Genomic DNA, 22,195 nt, shown 5'->3' on the forward strand with positions numbered 1-22,195 from the left:
AGTCAGTTTTCATTTTAATCAAACGAAAGCATTACAATGGATACACAATATTTCTGGTGAAACAAAATATGAATAAAATTATATCCGTGAATATTGTTTGAAAAAATGGCATATTTTAAAACAAATGAATTTGCGAATTACATGTTTAAGTATGATACACATTATTACACAAAAATGTATACCAACTAGGACAATATTGAAAAAAGGTTTCCGTGTTTTTTTTTTTGTGTTTAGCACAAATAATTTGGCACATAAAAAGAACTATTTCAAGAAAACGAGAATTAAAAAAATATTGTTTAAACCTACTTTATTTACAAAAAGAACATATTCTTAAAAAGTAAATTGATTTGCAAATCAAAATAATCACTAAAATTAACACGACGACTTGTTTTCTTAAAGATTACTATTTACAAATAATTGGTGTTCTATACAGTGACAGAAGATAAAGGAAAAAATAGAATAATGCTAAATAATTATTAATATAGTTAGATATTTAAATCACTAAATTATGTAATGAATATGTTAGATAAAATCTCAGATGGTTGAAACTGTGGCAGTCTACTTGTAAAAAATATGTTTTATAATTTACAAAGTGATAGATTATTTTATGAGATGGGATACAATGATCTAAAAAATCTTTTTTGAAATGCAAATTAGGGACTGGTATTTATTTAATATACCCCCTGCAACACATTTGTATAAATACGATAATTCAGTACTATATTTGTATCAAAATCTGCATTGCAACATATTAATAATAAAGGTTACTATATTTTATAAACAAGAAATAAAAATAATACTGTTCAAGTTTGATGAATAGTTTCTCCCAAAGTATGTATTATTTAATTAATAAGCAACAAGTTGATAACTATAAATATGCCAGATTCGCAACAAAATTAATTGGGGTTTTTTAAAAACGTTGCAAATATAAATATTTTTTATCAATTAAAATTGACAATATTATAGCAAAGCTCGAGGATTTCACTTCAATGGACGTCTAATTCATATATAAATATCTATAACTTACAATGTATTGTACACTTTTAAGCCTAATAAAGATTTAAAAATAATTATACATTTATTATTTGGATGAACCCATTTCAATTGATTATTTTATTTACATCTATGCACCAAATACACGGTGTAGTCTTTATTAATTAAACTTACGAAGAATTTGGCCACATTCAATGGAGTAAAAATTCTTCAAAATATTTTTTAATAAAACATTGGTTAGTAAAAAAATGACTCGATAGCACTTTATTATAATGCCTACATATAAAATTGTTATAAAATATAAAAAAAGTTTGTGCGGGGGATAACGTTTTTCGATAAATAAGTATGTATATTATATACTATTGTCAGTTAAATGCTCGTAGCTGTCATGACAGTAAGGTAATTGTAATCAATTCTTGAAGTAATGATCAGTATCAAACCAAAATTTAAGTCGTATAGTAAAATGTTCCCTTAGTGAATTTCGACAAGAGTAGATAATACAATTTTGAATTTCAGTTCACTTCGCTTTTACGTAAAAGCAGTCAATAGCCAAACTGATTTGACTGAATTCAGTCTTTCAAAAGAGTAAACGAATATGACTTTTTGGACAAACCGTTACTCTTAATGATTCGTGGAAATAATACATATTTACTTCGAAAATATATTTTGAATTGGACAAAAAAACGATCTGTGTATCTTTAAATACCATGCCACCATTTGCTGTAAAACATCTCAATAACCATAATTTTTAAAGGCATTACAAAGCACAATTCATTTTCGATGTCACTGTCAATTTATTTTCAAAATCGTCAACAGTCCGTATTTATTTACACTACAATATCGCCTCACTTTACTTACAATCGCAAAATGGCAAATATTTTTCACAAACAATATTAAGTCACAAAGCACCTCCATAGAGAATCGGTATGAAAAATGCACCGCCAAAAATATTTTATGAAGGTAAACAATTTGTATATTACAATAACAAAATAAAATAATTTAGCATTTGCGAAATCGTCCATCACTCAAATATTTTCCTTAAGTCTTTTATCTGTACGAAACTTCGACGAAACAAACGCATTCGTTTTTAGTTTCATACCAGTAGAAGGGTACCGAAAAAATGGGCTACTTGTGCGATCTGATGATTTAACACGCTTTCGTTAAATTATTTGATAAATTTGTTATTTTTGTTCAACAACAGTTCAATTACAGTAGTAAAATACAACACAAAATACCCAGGTTTGAAAAAAAACACTTTTATTATTGTGATCGCATCGAAAATCAAATCCGAAACCCCTGTACGTGTGTCTAAGCCATATATGAACTAACGGAAATCATCACATTTACGAAAGAGTGTGAAAGCAGTACAATTAAATTAATATATATGAATCATCATAAAGTACTTCAAACTGGCATTGCGACCCCGGGGGATTTTTTTAAATATTAAATTAAAAAAGGGAATATTTCCTATAATATTTCAATTTGAAGGGCCATTTATAACGAGCTAATAACTCATTATTAGAAAATATGAACCAAGTTGTGGCCGAGGGGGGTACGAACTTTGAACCGCTGATCCGTGAGTGCGCGACATTATTTATTTATCTAAATTTTTAATTACAAAGAACAAGTACTTTGGCGGACTTCTTGCTGAAAGCAATTTCTTTCAGCCAACCGAAGTGAGAGTAAATGAGTGACATTCGTCACGGGACCACAATTTAAGACGCCCGCATAACGCAAGGGACTAGCTTCATTCCCGGTTATATAAATAAACTAATAAGATGTTTCTCAATAATTTGTGTTCTATTATATCATTCATTATTGTTACTTGATCCGTCGAGGTGCAAAAAAAAAATTGCGGAGGCTTATTATTTTATGCTTCTGTTTTTTTTAACATTACAAGTGCGTGGATAATTTCATTAATAAGATTATTTTAGGCACCAGAATCATACGTAAGACTCCACCCTTCGTCCCTGTATCCTGTCGAAGAACTGCCTCCAGGAGACGATGGTCTTCCCCGAGCAGATCCAGAAGCTGGACGTGATGCCGACGATCATCGCCATGAGGTACTTGATCATGAAGACGGCGAAGATTGGGCGGGAGGGGGGCGCGCTTGACGAGGGGCAGGGGATGCTGTAGGGGGAGCGGGAGCACATGTCTCGGTGCCACGTGGCCATCCAGCCGGCCAGCTGCGCCTGCTCGTAGAACAGGCACGCCAGCACGACGAGCGCGGGCACGGTGTACAGCACGCTGAAGATGCCGATGCGGATCATGAGCTTCTCCAGCTTGTCGGTCTTGGTGCCGTCGTGCTTCATGACGGTGCGGATGCGGAAGAGGGAGACGAAGCCCGCCAGCAGAAAGACGGTCCCCAGGGCGAGGTACACGCACAGCGGGGCCAGCACGAAGCCTCGCAGTGCCTCGGCGTCCCATAGCCCTACGTAGCACACCCCGGACAGTATGTCACCTGCAAAGGTAAAAACAAAACTCAAATTAAACACAGTAGACATTTTTTATTCGAATTCACTGTACAGTGACCGGCCGAAACAAGATTTTCAGTCGAAACCGAAACTTATTTGAGTGAGTCGGAAGTCTCACCAAAACGCCCAAAATTAGGCCTTAAAATAACATTGAACATTGAAACATAAGTAAATATATCGTAAAAAGGTATACTAAACAATTTTTTCAAATGTCTCTTAACAGTTCTGTGAGTGAAATAGCACTAGAATCCTGAACGAGTGTAAAATCGACTCCATGGTAAAAATATTTTTTTACTACTTATTAGAAGCATAAAAAATATTTTTTAATTTATAATTTTGAATTCCAACGAAAACGATCATTGCGTTGGCCACACACCTAATGCGTCACGATTGATGTAAATTTTAAACTTTGTTTGTGAACGTTTAAATTTAAATAGAACATCGCCAGAAATCTTGACGTCACAATTATCAAGCGCAAACATGTCGCGTTTTTGTAGGGACATAATCATTTCTTTTTAAAAGCTATGAATCGAAACATTTCTTCATAATATCCATATTGATTTTGAAAAAACAATTTATTTTTCTAAATCCATTTCATATATTTATATTATATGATAAGAATAAAAAAAAGATAAATACGAGTGTGGTTATTTTAATTTCAATATATTTGAATTTTGTGCTCATTCATTCGTGAAAATTTAAAAACAGTGCAAGATCAAAATAAAAATTAATGAAGTCAAGCATTTGGTAGCGCCGAAACGTGAAATTGACCTTCAAAAGTGAACGAAAATACTTAAATAAAAATAAATACAAGAAAATCTCCATCAAATTGAATAGATGTGCATTAAAAACAGAAAGGAGAAATAAAATAATCATAGTTATAGTTAATTTTCTCAAGCAAAGTGGTATTAAAAAATATATATATATATTATTATTATTATTATTATGGATAACTTATATAGCGCCATTTTCGTAATAAAATATCTCAAGGGCGCTTTACATAGTGATTTTATTGTTAAATTAATTTAATTGAAGCTTTTAAATTTGTAATTTAATTAAAATAATTTATTTTGTTGTCACATGCTACGGATTTATTCGAATGATTTAGAGAACAGGTGGGGTTTTTTTCAATATGTTAACTATAGACGCACGCAACGATCCATGGAAAGACAGGTGCTCGGTGTATGTCTAAGAGACGGAATAAGAAATGAAGAAATAAGGCGCCGAACCGGAGTCGTGAATATCATGGATCTTGCAGCGAAATTAAAATAGCATTGAGCAGGACACTTGGCGAGGCTCAATGATGGCAGATTGGCCCCACGAATAATAAAGTAGAGACCATGGGCAAACAGAAGAAGTGTTGGAAGGCCACAGAAAAGATGGGTCGATGGCATTTCCTCGATAGCCGGTAAAACATGGATGATGAAAGCGGGTGATAGGAAGGAATGGAGACGTTTGGAGGAGGCCGCCATGCAGCAGTGGAGAGAACAAGACTGAAGAAGAAGAAGAAGAAGAAGAAGACCTATAGATACAATTATTCAGCTGAATCACATGGGTTGGTTTATTATAAAATAAACAATGTTATCCTATCAACTGAGTTATCAGATTGTATACAGTCATCCATCAATTAAAAATATTATTCCTCTTCAGTGGTCGTCTCCCCGAGAAATGTTAATTACGTATTATGTATGTTATATGTTGATATTATCCAGTGTTGACTGGAGATCTAATTGGTAAAACTCCAACTATCCGGATTAATGAGTGCAAGATTTTATTGCTTTTAAAATAATACAGCGAATTGGAATCACATTAAACACTTACAAACATGTCCTCCAGCAAAGTTCATTGCGCAATTAAATTAAAATGAAAAACATCTCCTTTATTTTTTATTCTCTGATAACGATTTGGATACTTGGCAATCCAGATGACTGGAGTTCGGATAAAGGGAGTTCTACTGTACATAAACCTAATGTATAAAAATGTAGATTTAAAGAAAGGAAATGTTGATAGTCAAAGTTGCAATTATGCCGTTTAGTTTAGTTTAGAAATAATAATGCAGATTCGTCAAGGAATATCTATAATATGTAATTTACAATTTTAAAACCAAATTTTAAAACAAATTTAGGTAAAACTCATATAACACTAGATTAATTCATTATTATGTATGTCACAGAAATATATTTTAAACAATACGTGCAAAATAAAAGTGTTATTTTAAAAGCAAATGTGTAATTTATTGCAAACCAATATGTTTCTATGATAGAAAAAGAAATTTTTTATCAAATAAAAAAAAACAATTTATTTATTTATCAAAAAAATTAAAATATTCGCGTTCCCAAATATTTCGATTTTGAAAGCCATTTTCAACGAGTTATTAATAACAAAATAGGAATCAACTTTTGGTAGAGTGGGGTTTGAACCTTGGACCTTTAATCCGTGAGTCCGCGACACTAGCCACGGAACCACAAACCGATTAAAAAAAAATATTGAATATGTTTTATAGGCAGAAATACACAATGCAAAAAGTACAAAATAAAAAACAAAACGATATACCACACCAAAAAAGAGACAAGATTTTGTGTTTGGTGTGGGATTTTTAATAACGTTGTTATTTATGGACTTACGATTCAATAACCGGCTAGCATATTTATGAAAACTTTGTTGGTACATTATTTATTTTAGCTGAACATTCATTTTCAACGATTTTATCAAAGTATTAAGTAATATGAATCAAGTCACATCTTTGGAATTAAAATATTACAAAAATAAATGATCGACTTGAGCATTCTGCATTCTGTGAGTAATAAAACCCCATCAAAATATGAAACCGAGGATGAGAGTAATATTGTATTACGGAATTATACGACATGGCTCATTAGTCGGATTGTAAATAACGTCCGTTGAATACATCGCGGAATACAAGCGACATTTGCAAGCGTGTCGATTTAAATAGTTTTTTTACGCGAAAGAATCTCGATCGAGATAATAAGGAATAAATTAGCATTAATCAGTTGGGAATTTATTGGTAAATCGTGGGTTGGCCTGACGTATTATTTAAAACTGTTTTTAAAAAACGAATTCATTCGTATAAATTTTCCAATATACCAAAATGTTGCCAGTGAAAATACAAGCCAAAGACTTTTCTTTCCTTTATTAGGGCCTTCTACCAAAGTATGATAACATCGACCAAAAAAAGTTACATTAATTTACAATAAACGTAAGAACAACACGAATAACAATAGACAACAAAAATATAAGTACAAGAATAATATAAAATAATAATTGAAACAATGAACATATAACTAAACTAACAAAATTCCAACATAAATTGAAATAGGCACTAAAAGAAAAAACCCACCAAAAACCTGATAGCGCCTATTTAACAGAAAAGAGAAGAAAAAGAGAAAGAAGAACTTATAGTTAAATACAATTAACATTTTCACATTCAAAATTTTGACAGCTACCAGCTAATGTTTACCTTCTAGTCCTATTTCAAATTCTCAACTCACTCTTTGATGCGCCTGAACTACTGAGTTCAATAAAATTAAATACCCCAACTAGAAACCTCAGACAAAGTTTACTTTTTCATACCGATAACCATAGAACTAACAAGGGTTTTCATTCCCCTAGGCCCAGAATTCTTAGGTCTGCCAACAAACATCCCAGTCTTGATTTCCTTGATAACAAATTGTCTTCTTTCATATGATCACTGAATCAAATTCAATTATAAATACCTCTCTTCCGCTTCCACTCCTACAAAGTCTACTATATACCATTGTGTCTTTCTACTTTCTTTTATAATAATTTTATATGAATACATATGTCCTTAAAATTGTCCACTGGGCGTATATATAAATAAATCAAATAAAATAAAACAAGTATACAGAAAAAAATACAAACTGAGGAAATTATCTCTTTTTCACATCAATGATTGCATATGTATTGTGATTTGCCATCATTTGTTTTTTTTTCGAATTATCGAAGACAACGCAATATTTGCTATGTATCTTAGATGAACATAGTAAAGGAATAACGTGTCGATTTATCATGTCATTGTATTAAGGAAGGAGTTTTTTTTTTCCTTTACCACAACAGGCCAGGATGCCCAATTACAGTGATGAATTACAGCACAGAACACCCAAGCTTGAAGAAAATCACATTAAATATTTGTGTTCTCACCGGGAATCGAAGCCAGAACCTTCCGTTTGTGATTCAAGCGTCTTGACCTCTACACCACGGAGGCCACCAAGTTTTCTTAGTTTTACACTCAAGTCCTTCGAGAACACTCAAAAGTTAAAATCGCATTGCGAGAAGAGCTTCCATGAGACATGAGACTCGAGACATTTCCAATAACAAGACTCTCGAGATGCTAGTATCAAAATTTCGGAATCGAAATCGAAAACGCTATCTAGGGGGTAAATAACGCGTTGCTATCACGTAATTTACAAACAAATTAAAAATATAACGATGCCGATATCATATCGTATAATATTATTATGAAAATGAAGGCAAAATTTGAACATCTTAGTGATAGCGCAGGCAACACTAAGGATCCAAAGCAAGAGGCACTCTCACCAGGTCAAACCTGCCTTTTTTAATTAGACTGAGGCCAAATCAGTGCGGTACTGTTCGAATGTATGCTATAACTGCATATGTTTTCTCTAAGCTCTGTCTGAAACATGATGGCTGTTGATTGCTAGCCGACTTTACTCTTAACTAGTTTTTGATTTAACAAAAAAAAAAAAGTTATTTTAGTTAGTCTATTGTGATGTTTAATGATATAGGAATAGTTGGTTGGTATGTTCTATATTCATTTTTAAAAAAACATTAAAAGTATGCTATGTTGGGATTTATTTTCTAGATGCGCTATTTTTTTACACGAATTATCGGTAGTATCGAATAGTCTAGAAATTTCGAGACTTGGTCTCCGAGTCTCGTCTTAGTCTCGAGACTCAAATTTGTGTCGAGACTGGAAGCCCTAGTCATACGCATTATGAAAATAATATCTTTCTCTCTCGAGCTCAGACGCGCTTATGAGCGTGACATAGACAACTATTGCTTTGTTAGTTGCGAATGATATGGTAATAAAATTTACACAGGATGCTTCTGCGTTCGTCTGAATTTTGCTGTGATTCTTAATGGTAAAAATATAATAATATGTATTCGATGTATATATATTCTATGGATTAAAAACACTCGATTATCTTGTGCTGGCTCTTTCGCAAAACTTACAGAAAAACATTTTTAATATACAGAATATTGATTTTAAAAAATCTTGATATTATATTGAATGTTTTTAAAAATCTCTTTTGGATTAGAGCGAAAAAAAACAATCATTTTAAAAAATGGCATATATTTATTTATTTTTAAACAAGCTTGTTTTTTATTTAATATTTTGTCCGCATTATAATAATAATTAATACACTAATTATAGTGTACAGTACAAATTATATTGGAGAAAATATGCGTGTATTTATTTTTATAAGTATTTATATTTGTATTATATTTTCATTATTAACTTTATACACTTGTTGAAAACGGTTATTGGTTCTGAGTTTATACACTATATCTGTTTGTTAACTATAAATATGTATATAGACATGTTGGTTTCCCAAATAAAATAAAATAAAATACAGACTTATTGATAAACAATAAAGATAGCACATTTGGTTAAAATTTAATAAAACCTTTTTTTTATCATCATCCTGTAGATTTTAAATGCGTTAGTGTGAGTTTTGCGAACGCGCCAGCTTTAGTTAAACAACCAGTATGCTACGTACATATTTAAGGAGTTATTGTAGTACGGTGTATGGCGAACTGTCCTCTACAAACAATATCCGCGTGATGGTCCAATGGTTTACTATCCATTGAATACTGTTAAAGAATCATACGTTTTAGTTTCGAGTCCCCGGAAAGAAATTATATTGCATAAAATATGCTTCCCTAGCCTAAACGAGCGAATATTCGTGATCGTTTTCTGCTGGATTGTACGCAAGAGACAAACGCGTCTCACGCTTGCTCAGCGTGACCGGCAAAGCTTTCTTTGTTGTTTCTGCTGTGCCAAATCCCTAATAGGATCTCCATAGGAACGTTCCAGGGTCTCGATTATGATGGAAAGATAAAGACGTCATACCTTCACCTTGAAGGTATAGTTGAAGATACATTCCCTCTAGCGATTGTAAAAATATACTACCGACCCTCACCTTTAAGTTTTGGGTAAGTACATCGATATGAATCAAGAGGAAGCGTACGTCACGGTACACATATCTACGCTCTAAAATGACATAGATTCAGTATGACGTCATAGTTGAAGATAAAAGTCTCCCGTCCGACTACAAGGGTATAGTAACCATATATAGATAACCATCAAGTTTTGTTGTAAGTACATCATTTTATACCGACGGGTCTAGAACCCTTCGATACGTTTATCTACGCATTTAGTGTCAAAAATTTTGTTCCACCGAGGAATTTTTCCTTTAATTGTGATTTATTAAATTTTTTAATCGTTTTGAGGTTGGCACTTTTTTTCTTGAAAGCCTATTAAAAATATGAGAGAGAAACAAGCGAGTTTTAAGTTTAATTAAATTCCGACATAACTGTCACTTTAATAAAACGAACGCCTAGATATGAAAATAATGTCGCTAGGTTCTGTCTTATTAACAAATAAGAGTATCTAGGCGTCAGACACAAATTATATGAGTCAAAGAGTTACCAGTCTAAAAACATAATTTAGTTAATATATTTTTTCCATCTATTTTACAATCTTTCCGAGTGTATGTATCGAGACGTTAAAGGAGCCGGCTTTGTAGTCGATCGGTAGATACATACAGACGATCGTTAAGCGTACCGTCTAGGTAATTTCCAAAAGTCATGCAAAATTCATGTTCAAGCGAGCATTTTTTGCTTGAATCGGGATTTGTTGGAGTTTATAATTGCTTTAAAGTGAGCACTTTTTATTACAGAAGCCTATTTAAAATATAAATGAGAATTATTTTTAATGTTAATGACGTAAGGAACGCGGACTAATTGTTTGCGGTCATTCCATTGGCTTGTTTCGATCATATGATGTCTTTATGACAAGTAGGAAGAACATACCGAGGTAAGATACAGATAGTGCAGAAGTTAAGTATACCGTTTCGATATATACAGATGAAGATAGCATTCATAATCGAGGCACAGGTGGCGGAAGACTGTCTACGCACGAGTCGTATCCGGGCGTGATTACCTGAGGCATGGACGAAGATGAAGATTTTTTGACGAGTACAATACAAATATGATGCACGGCCTCACAATATTCATTTTCTTAGATTCTCTAACAAAACTATTCGTCACGTCTGAGTATGATGATCACGTGATGAGTCCGGGTATGGCATATTTCACACCTCAGTAAAAATACACACTGCACGACAAAATAAAATGAGGTGGATTGATATTTATCGTGTTATAACTGTTTTGTATAAATGTAAAGGAAGCGAGGTCTGTATGTAAAGACAGAGTGATATGGGCACTGGCAACACCAAGTACCGAGCCCATCAAAATACCGACCTAACAAGACACCAACTGCGGCGAAACGGAAACGTAAATCAGGTTCTCTCTGTTCAAGCTGAATTTTGCGGGCAGAATGGGCCCGTTCAGAGTACAGGCGCAATCAGTTATTTCTAGTCTTAAGAGTAATAATTTATAAGATGGTCATTGTTTGAGAATGACCGCGTTCAAAAGTTTTTAAAAAAGTTAGTGTGTCATAAAGCTATCAACCCGTCAAATAGTAAATCTAGAATTCTGTCTTTTTTTAGCATGTGATATTTTTTTTAATAATTTATTTTGTATACTAAACGCAAAATCTATTTTCTGAATTATGACTATTTTGTCGGAGGTGTATGCGTTGTCATGTGTGCTGACATTTGTGATTATACACAAATCTTTATCCATGGTTATGTTATATTTTTTCTATTTTTTATGTCTTCTGTCATTCTGTCTTCTTCATTATAATATTATCGTAAATGTTATGTTTTTGTTTTCATGTTTAACTTAATATACTAAATTATTTATACCAATAATCTAAGCTATAATACATGGCCAACAAACGGTTACTGCGGGAATACAAGCGCTCCCTTAAAAAAATTCAAACGCATACAAAAAGTCTCGGTATAAGTGACAGTGAATTTGAAAACATCTTCGAAAATTGTTTAAAAAATGTAACATCCAAAGATAGCCTTAGCATTTAAACTGTTTTGAAGAAATATTTAATATTGCGGCTTTTGTGCAGTATTAGTTTTATTATTTTGTTGTTTTACTCCATACACTTTCCGTTCGATGGTAAACCATTCAGCTTATTTTTTTGTGAAATTACAGAATTCATTTATCCAGGTTTAAGATTGGGATTATATCAATACCAATTATATACGCTTTTCCATCCTTGGCGGGTTAATATCTTTTGATTAAAATTTACTTAATGAAGTAGTGATATTACAACAAATTAGTTTAATATTTTTTTACTATTTTTAGAGCTGTATGATGAAACATGTCTCATACAAAATCCTTATTTCCATATCACAGATATGAATTGTTGGCCATGTAACTCCATATCATATGTCGCTGAGCTAAGAAAAATTGATTCTGATCCGAATTCATCACCTCCGTTCTTATTATTATTATGGATAACTTATATAGCGCCATTTTCGTAACAAGGGCGCTTTACATAGTGATTCTTTTAAATGTGTAATTTAATTAAAATAATTTATTTTATTGTCACATGCTACGGATTTATTCAAATGATTTAGAGAACAAGTGGGTTTTAAGTTTTTTCCGAAACATCACTTCACTTTCACAGCCTCGCACCTCTGCTGGGAGAGCATTCCATGCCATAGGGCCTGCGACCGCAAATGCGCGTTCACTAAATTTAGTGCGCTGTTTGCGTAGAGGTATAATAACTTTTCCTCTCGCCGTAGACGTAGCTGATCTAATCGTTAGACGCCTGTCAGCTAGTTCATCTTATACAAGGCAAGTGGAATTTAATAGTAATATTATTGAATATCTTTTTATTTTATATTAATATATTTTTTGAAACAATATTTTTTAAGAGTCCTCCTCACTGTTTTGGGGAGGACTGTAGTGTTAAAAAATAAATATTTTATGTATTTCATGTCATTAATTTTTTTTTTCTTCTATCCTAATTTTCTTCGTCAATATTTAGATTTCTTATTTTAAATATTTATTTATTATTTATTTACGTACTTATTCAGTCCATTTAATGATAGTACAACACATTCCCTTATAATACATACAGGTGCAATTGAAATAAAATACATCTATAGAAAATGAAAGTTTTTATTGTTTGTTATCTGTTAACTCAACTTTATGAAGAAGCATATTAAAGAATTCGGCAGCAAAATAATTTTCGGACCTTTGTCCAAATGTTGTATTAGAGGGACGAATATTGACCATGATATTATTTCTTGCCCTTGTTATATCTATCGATAGGGACACGCCGACTAAAACACAACTGATAAAATGCCATACCCGTCAACCAATTTTTTGTTGTTCGTTTTATTCTTCAATTGATAGACTTCTTTTTAATTGGCCACCGTCACCACCTCAACGTCCCTCAATTTTCTCTGGGCCTTTCACCGCACCCCTGAAGGCCTTCAGCGTCCACAAAGGGGCGTTGTCGCCCACTTTAAGAAATCCTGTTCTAGTGCCGTAATCAAGAGAGAAAATACGAGAATACGTGTATATAAAGACCACACATCCTCTTAAGTCCATCAAATATGATAATAAAACTTCGAAACAGATTTATGCATGTTAGTTTCGTATTCACCGGGCGAGTAAAAAAAAAAACGGATTCAACATTCGACAAAGCAGTTAATCTCACGCGAGTTTAGTCGGAATTATTATCTAATTTTCTACGGTGTCAAGGTCGATTATATCTAGCATAATATCCTTTTAATTCAAATAAATAATATGCAAGTAGATGGTGTTATTATAGCTTAGGTAATGCCTCGGGCACTTGGCTAAATACAAGTGGCGTATAGACAGAATCGAAGCGATTAATTTGAACTGGTTTCGTGAGAAATAAGTTTATTTAAAACTGGCGCTGCGTTAGTGCGGTCATGTTTGAGTAATCGATATAATTGGATAGAATAATGATTGGGAAAAGAAGTGTTAGTGTGTGAGAGAAAAACGGATTGAGATAAATCTTTTGCGTAAAATGAAATAAATTACAATTCACTGTAGATAAACACTATAAATATATATATACTTTCCGCCTAGGCAGTGTAAAAATTAACACGTATTAGAGAAATATCACGTTTTTTAAAATTACATTTAAGTAATAAGGGTCTATGAAATACTGTCCAGTATTATTTTTTATTATTTGTTAATGTAATATTTCTAGAATTATTTTGTTTATTCTGATTCTGCTTTATTTTTATTATCGTAAGTCTACGGTGAAAAATGTTGAAGTCAACGGAATATAATTTAAAGATAAATGTATTCGATAAAACCTTGCACATAACAAAAGCAAGGTACAAATAATTTGCAACTACAAAAAAAAAAAAAAATACTGTCCAGTAAAAAAGATAAATAAATGCTACTTATTAGTAGCATTAAAAGTATTTTTAAATTTGTGATTTTGAATTTCCGCAAAAACGGTCATTGCATTGGCCACGCCCTTAATACGTCATGATTCATGTTAATTTTCAACTTTGTTCCTAACCATTCAAACTTTTATGGAACATCGTCACGAATCTTGACGTCACAACTATCAAGGCCAAACATGTCGCGTTTTTCTAGCTATATATTTTTTTACAATTTCTTTTTAAAGTTATATATGAAAACATTTCTCCACAATATCCATATTGATTTTAAAAATGCAATTAATTATTCTAATTCCATTTTATGTAATTCTATCGGTATTCGTAACATGTGATATTTCCCTATGTGGTTCAGTTCATATCTTAATGAGAGAGAATATGCAGTTGTGTTCCAAGGTAAAAGCTCAACCAACTTTCGGGTGTCTAGAGGAGTGCCTCAAGGGTCAGTACTCGGACCACTCCTCTATCTCCTTTACACTAAAGATATGGAGAACATTATCAAAGAATGTGGATTGTGGTCTCACTGCTACGCAGATGATACTCAGATTTATTTTTATTACAAACCAGGCGAGAGAAGTGTGCTTGTCAATTTAATTGATGGATGCATCGAAAAAATAGCAAACTGGATGGCTGAAAACAGACTAACATTAAACCTATCAAAAACTGAACAACTATGGGTCGCTTCAGCCAGACGACAGAATTTGATCCAGGATACAGCCCTACCCAATGTAGGGAGTACCGCTTTACCCACCGTTAAACTACTGGGAGTTTTACTCAATTCTGACGTTTCTCTTGACGCTCAAATTAGTAGAACGATAAGTTCATGCTTCTACCAGCTGAGACAAATTAAATGCATACGCAAAAATTTGCCGGTTGATGCCGCCCGTCAATTAATAAATGCGTTTGTAGTGTCTAGAGTCGATTATTGTAATGGTATCTATGCAGGTCTACCAATGAACAAAATGACTCGCCTACAATCTGTATTGAATGCCGCAGCGAGACTTATTTTCGGAATTTCTAAGTTCAGTCATATCACTCCACTACTTCGGGAACTACACTGGCTATGTTTTCCACAGGGGGTCGAATACAAACTCTGTCGGCTTATGTATAAGTCACTGCACAACTTTGCTCCGGAATATCTAAGGGAACTATGCATTCCAGATGAACTAGCTGACAGGCGTCTAACGCTTAGATCAGCTACGTCTACGGCGAGAGGAAAAGTTATTATACCTCTACGCAAACAGCGCACTAAATTTAGTGAACGCGCATTTGCGGTCGCAGGCCCTATGGCATGGAATGCTCTCCCAGCAGAGGTGCGAGGCAGTTAAAGTGAAGTGATGTTTCGGAAAAAACTTAAAACCCACTTGTTCTCTAAATCATTTGAATTAATCCGTAGCATGGGACAACAAAATAAATTATTTAAATTAAATTACAAATTTAAAAGAATCACTATGTAAAGCGCCCTTGAGGTATTTTGTTACGAAAATGGCGCTATATAAGTTATCCATAATAATAATAATAATAATAATAATCTAAAATAATTTTGAATTCTATAAATTGTTTCTATACATTAGAGAACGTTTTCTTCACATAAACTATTTTTTTTTAAAGCCGAAGCAATAATGAGGAAGTTCAGTGTTTTTTCAATTATTTTTTCATTCATTAACGGACTATCATACTAAGCAATAAAAAAAAGGTTTTTTATGTATTATATTTGCAATTTGAAATTACTCCGCCCGTGGTAAAGTCACGAGTTGTCGTCGGTGTATTGTACTATCATTTCAAAGTAGAGCCTCGCAGCGTCAAAATACACTAAACTTCGGTAAAAATGGCTACCCGGAAACCGGAAATCTATCATGCCACATAAAAACGCTGTAATTGATTGGTTGATTCACATAAACTTGTGCGTCGTTCAAAGTGCGTTAATTTTTATGAATTTTTCATACATTTTTGAGAAATTTCACCGTGGAATTAAATGCTCTAATTTTTAACGCGTGTAAGAAAACATTTATTATATCCAATTTCCCTTAGCACCAAAATTCTGAATTGTTTTAAAATATATAAATTTAAAAACGGAAATAAAATTGAGTCGAAGCGGAGTTAGCTTTGGCTCAAATGTTGTTAAGGAAAATAGTACAAAAATTAGATGAATGTATATTTTTCAGCTTTTTTATGTCAAGGTAGTTTATTGTATTATCTTAAAAACAATATTTTTTTTTTTAAAAGAAAAAAAAATATTAGCGTTCTTATGATTTACCCAAATATTTCCATTTTGGTGGCCATTTTCAACGAGTTGTATAACTCACTATTAGAAAATGGAAATCAAGTTGGGGTCGAGTGGGGTTCGAACCTCGGAACTCTGATCCGTGAGTCCGCAACACTAGCCACGGGACCACAACCCGATTTCAATATTTCCCGTTTTTGACAGTTGACACTGTTGACAGTATTGAACATAAAAAAAATATTGGACGATTCGACTTTAGGTTACCCCGATTACGATTATCTTTTTTAAAAGTAAGTTTGCTAAGTTAATATTACTAAATTATATGTGTTTTATAATAATACTGATTTAAACATGTAATTTTTAATATCTTTCTACTTTTGTTGAATATAAAGCTAAATAAATTTGCTTAATATTATCATGTGCCTATAACACAACATATGTGTATTTACGATTATTACTATTAACACTTATTTTTTAAATCTTTTTATACCACGGAAATAAATTTAAAATGACTTTTAATTAACAAGTTTCCAGAATCAGAAAACAACATTCTCATTAGTACAATTAATTTCGTTTTCTAAATCGTGCAATACGGAAAGTAAAACTTGATTGGCCGGCAAAAAGTAATCAATATGAAACTTGTATTCCTTATGTAAAAAAAGGAATTATCAAATGCCATTTGCCATCAGCCTCTCATTGATATTTATGTTACAATATTTATTTTTGTATTTTTAAATATTATGTATGTTTCCAGTTTCCATTAGGTTGTATCCCAACTCAACATAGCGCTTTTTGTCTCATAGAGTTTGGGATACGTTACTATTTTATGTAATATACGTAGGAACTTTGTAATACATTTATAAATAAATAAAAAAAATATGTTTAAGAATGTGTTAAAGCCTTTAGCATTAGGCTATCATACATGTGGTACCGGGTTCAATTCCTGACAAAGCCGACATGAAATATTGATTTAAATAATATTTGGGATATTTTTCTTTAATGAAATGAACAAAGATAATAAAAAGTACAGTCAGGAATACAATATATTTAAGAAAGAAGTAAAAAAATACATCTTTAATTCTTTTTTATGTAACACTGTTTGAAAACATCGTTAATATCTTTTTTGTAATTTATATATGTTATTTAAAAAATATTATTGATTAAAATAAAATAATCTATTCTAAGACGTCACTCCCCATTATGTACACAAGAATTGTTTATTTCTTTTACGTAATGGGAAACGTTAATGTAAATATATGTATTTGATTATTGTAAAAAATTGTATTTAGTTGTAATATTGTATTTTAATTTGTTATCAATAATTTTTTTTTTAAAAAGAGCCCCTGCAATGGATTTGAAGTATAACCCTAGTGAACTTGATATCATCTAAAAATTGATCGAGATACGTTGTAATTGGTGTATTAATTGAGTTCCTTATGCACCGTTTGCAGCGGATAAAAGTAAAAAGAAAAACAAGTTCTGTGTCTGTGCGTATTAAGAATAAGAATACAGTCCTATGTGTGAAATAGAACCAGGATCCAGGACGAGTGCTTTCGACTCGACGGCTACTATTAGGAAAAATCGTGAATACTAAAATCGACCAGAGATAGATTCGCCTCGTAGTGTGGTGGTTGGCGCATTTGCCTACCATGATTGAGGGCACGGGTTCGATTCGTCAAAGGTCAACATTAAATATTGATAAGAAATGTGTTTCTACACACCAACATTTTATGTTCCTGGAATGACACTTGAAGTGCAAGGCTGATCAGCTTACCTCTATGCAATAGATTATTCATTTTAATTTTATTTATATAAACTGCACGTTGTGCCTTTTACATGTAAGATAAAAATCCATGATTGGGTGTGATTGATATACGCGGCATTTAATGTACCCATGCAGTGCCCTATGCACCATCGGGTGTAGACAGAGGGGTATGATGATGATGATTTTTTAAAAAAATTATTTAAAAACTAAGTCTTGACATCATGTCGTTTTATTAAGGAATTATCGCATTGCATTAAACGAATATATATTTTGTAACGACAAACAAACAAACAAACCATCACGCCGTTTCCCCGTAGGGGTAGGCAGGGATGATAGAACGCCAAATCACTCTGTCTTTGCATACAGACCTCGCTTCCTCTACATTCACACATCTTCTCATGCACGCACGCCGCTTATTTCTATTCTTGACAAGTCCATCTTTGAGTATTTGATGGACTTGATCGTGCTATGTCTTTCTCGGTCCTGCTCGTTTTCTGCATCCATCAAAATTCACATCTTAGATCCTTTCAGCCGTTCTTTCGCTGTCCATTCGCTCTGCATGTCCAAACCGACGCAGCACCCCTTTCTTAAATCTGTCAATAGTGCATGTCTCAGCCTTACACAGTTGACGGCTCTCGACATTTGTGCACCTATCATACATCGTTTTACCGCACAGTCACCCGAGGGATCGCATTTCGACAGCATTTACCCTACTTTCATAATTATTTTTCCAATTCCATACTATTCTAGTTCTAGAAACTATTCACAAAATGCTTATCTTAACATCAAACTACATAAGAATAATTGTCTTCAGAGTGTTCATTGTAATTGCCCAATATTGGATAGGACAGACAATGTCAAATACTTAGGAGTTAATATTGATATAAATTTAAAGTGGAAACAGCAGATTGAAAATATTACTAACAAACTTTAAAGACTAACGTATATATTCAAAACAATTCGAAGTATAAATAATGTACAGGAACTTTCAAAGATTTATTTTGCACTGTGCCAATCAATTTTGGAGTACGGTTTAATCGGTTGGGGTGGTGCGAGTGACACAGTTTTAAATAGTATATTTGTTGCACAAAAATCCATAATTAAAATAATACTCAGAGTCCCGATACAGACATCTACTGAAGAAATATTTAAAAAATCACAACTTATGACACCAAAACAATTATACGCTAAAACAACACTCACTTACAGATTCAAAAACTACTATTACTCAAATGAAAGACATTACCCCTACAATACATCACAAACAAATAATATAATCACTAGATCCTCAAACAAATAAAAACTAATACCACTTTCGGACAAAGGGATTTTGAGTATTATTTAATTAAAATCTATAACCTACTTCAACTATCTATTAAAACAATTAGTAACGAAAAAAATTTTGAAAAAGGCTATATAAAATGGATAGTGAAGCTAGGTAGAAGTAAAATGGATTATCTCATTCGCCCAAACCAATTTTGAATCGACCGCTCCACAAGCGAATAGCTTATGTTAGGTTTTTGCTATTTTCATTGTGCGTTTTGTAATATTAATAATATATATGTACATATATACCTCGTTTTTAAAACTGTGAATATTTTGTTAATTATCTCTGTTTATTAAGTTAGTCCTCTTTGTTTATTCTCAAAAAAGTATATTGTTAAGTGTCCTCGGCACGGGTAACCCCACTGGGGTTACATTATTTTTATTATTAATTAAAGTTTGTAAGAGAAAAATATGAATAAATACATTAAATAAAATACTTCGCTCTCATACATTAGAGTTGGCACATGAAATAAATATTATGTATCAAGTAGGTCTCGTTGGTAAGTATGTAGAAATGCGGAAACACTAAATTACCACGGTAAAAAGATAAAAAATCTTTCAGAGAAGATGCTTATATATATTACACATTTAAACTAGGTAATCGAAATGATAGGTGGGCAAGTATATTAAAAATAATAGTGTCAGGCTAACTAACTTGTTTTTCGTGCGTTGATTACAATCTTTGTGCCGATTTTATGTTACATCTCATACATTCCACAATTCAATTTAATGAGTTTCATTATGCCTATCATTAACGCTCCGGTGTAAAGCGTTAGGTGTCCGATATATTCTAAACTGGGCAATTAAAAGTAGTATCAGAATGAATTAAACATAACTAAAATTAATCATAATTACAATTAAAAACTGAAGAGAGGAAGCCGAAGTCAGGCGGTCTGATGACGTTTCGTGAACGAAACTAATATAAAGATTTACACATTTTTTATTTACCTTTGTGCCATTTTTATTGAAAATACTAACCTATGAATAATATAATTATTAAATGTATAATTCAAGTTTATATTCAATTTTATATACTTAGATTTTGAACACCTCAAGTTGGATTTTACATATTTAAAATTATTACATAAGTAGGTTTATAAATTAATTTGTAAACTTCCAAGGGCCAATGTAAGATTCCGTTTCTTTTTGCTTTTAAAAACAAGGGTCAAAATCTATTTTTTTGCAACAGAGAGTAATAACATTTGTAAGAAGGGAATATGTAAGTCTAGGCATTTACAGGGCTTATGACTTGTCATTGGCTGGTTTAAGTGGCCACTTAACACACTGTTTAATATTCACTATTGTGCCTATGTTTAAACATCCCCATTTTCTCAACTCTTCCATCAGTTGACTTTTTTTTTGGACTACAACAGGCCAAGAGGCCCAATTACAGTGGTGAATTACACCACGGTACACCCAGGCTTGAGAATAATTACATTTGAACTTTTGTGTTCTCACCGGGAATCGAACCCGGAACCTTCCGTGTGTGAGTCGAGCGTCTTGATCACTACACCACGGAGGTCGCGTGTAATCAAAGAGCTGAAACTGTTGCTGGTGAGATTCATCCGGCTGAGTTGAGGAAATGTGGATGTTTGAACAAAGGCAGAATAGTGAATGTTACACAGTCTGTAACGTGGCCAGTTAAACCTGCCAATGACATGTCATAATCCCTGTACATGCCTAGACTTCCATATCCCCTTCTCAAAAGTGTTTTCCCTCTCTGTTGCAACAAATTTAGATCTAAATAACTCCCTAGGGAGGAAATCCAGACAGTCTGCAAACATTTGGACATACTCAAAACATTGTTGATTTAACATTTATGATTTCAGAAAAATGCAAAATGTTGGCTACGAGCTCACCCAGATGCTTACGGGTCATGGTGGCTTCATGAGCTACCTGCATCGCTTCAAGCTCTCAGAGATCGACAGCTGCCCATGCGACGATGAAACTCCTCAAGATGTCCCTCACCTGTTGATGCATTGCCCCTTTTTCAGCTTTCAAAGACAACAGCTGGAGGCGCGATGCAGAGGCCTGGGTGAAGATCTATGCGACATCCCATCGGTGATAGGTAATAAAGAACTCACACGAGAGGTAGTATCATACATGATAAATATAGCGCAGGAAATTGGTAAAATAAAGCAAAGTAGGGAACAAAATGCCCAACACTCCTCTAGTGGAACGGAAGGCCTGTTGACTACTGCCAACAGGCCGGCTTCTCCTGAAGAGTTTTAAGTGGTTTCCTCTCCACGTGAGCAAATGCTGAGAAGTTCCTGATTAGCCCACATTAATATATCCCTCCTGATCCCAATAGTTTAGATACATTTTAAGATATTTAATTGCAGAAAAATCCACTTTTTGAAATATAAACCTTGTATATTATAAGCAAGGTAAATAATAAAGCAACTCCCATATAAAAAAAAAAAAAAAAAAAAAAACATTGTTGAGGGTCAATATCAATTAATTAAAATATAGAACGTATTTATACTTTAAGTAAAACAATTTTTATGTATTAATTTCACCAAATACCAAATTATCTCCATCATTCCTTATCCGCACCTAATGGTGCATAGGATACTGCATTGGTACACAAACCGCAGCGTATCTTGATCATTTTTGTTACATGGCGGTAAGATATCAGTCTTAAGTTTCAGGTGCCAGTCTAGGGACTAAGTATTTCAAGTGCAAAAGCACCTTTTTAAATAAATATTTCATGTCAACCGCGTCGGAAATCGAACCCGAGACATCTTGAATGGTAGGCAAAAATGCGCTGACCACTACACCGCGATGCCGACATACCAACAATGCCATAAAATAACTTATA

General features: G+C 33.0%; 2 protein-coding genes across 2 annotated transcripts in view; one reads left to right on the forward strand and one right to left on the reverse strand.

The window, feature by feature from the left end:
* Positions 1–2,170: 2,170 nt before the first annotated feature.
* fz (frizzled class receptor) overlaps positions 2,171–22,195 on the reverse strand; it is a 199,926-nt gene continuing 179,901 nt past the window's right edge. Inside the window, exon 2 of the mRNA XM_088226668.1 lies at positions 2,171–3,454. Within this exon, the coding sequence (XP_088082794.1) occupies positions 2,937–3,454 (518 nt within the window). The 3' untranslated portion in view covers positions 2,171–2,936. The remainder of the gene's footprint in view (positions 3,455–22,195) is intronic.
* LOC148281475 (uncharacterized) lies at positions 11,540–12,151 on the forward strand. The gene is given in 4 exon segments (XM_088226654.1): positions 11,540–11,595; positions 11,734–11,843; positions 11,846–11,890; positions 11,973–12,151. Coding segments are annotated over 4 exon segments (390 nt in total).

The sequence above is a fragment of the Micrasema longulum genome, unplaced genomic scaffold (assembly GCF_059751315.1).
Source record: "Micrasema longulum isolate JH-2025_06_02 unplaced genomic scaffold, ASM5975131v1 h1tg000454l, whole genome shotgun sequence".
Lineage (NCBI taxonomy): Eukaryota > Metazoa > Arthropoda > Insecta > Trichoptera > Brachycentridae > Micrasema > Micrasema longulum.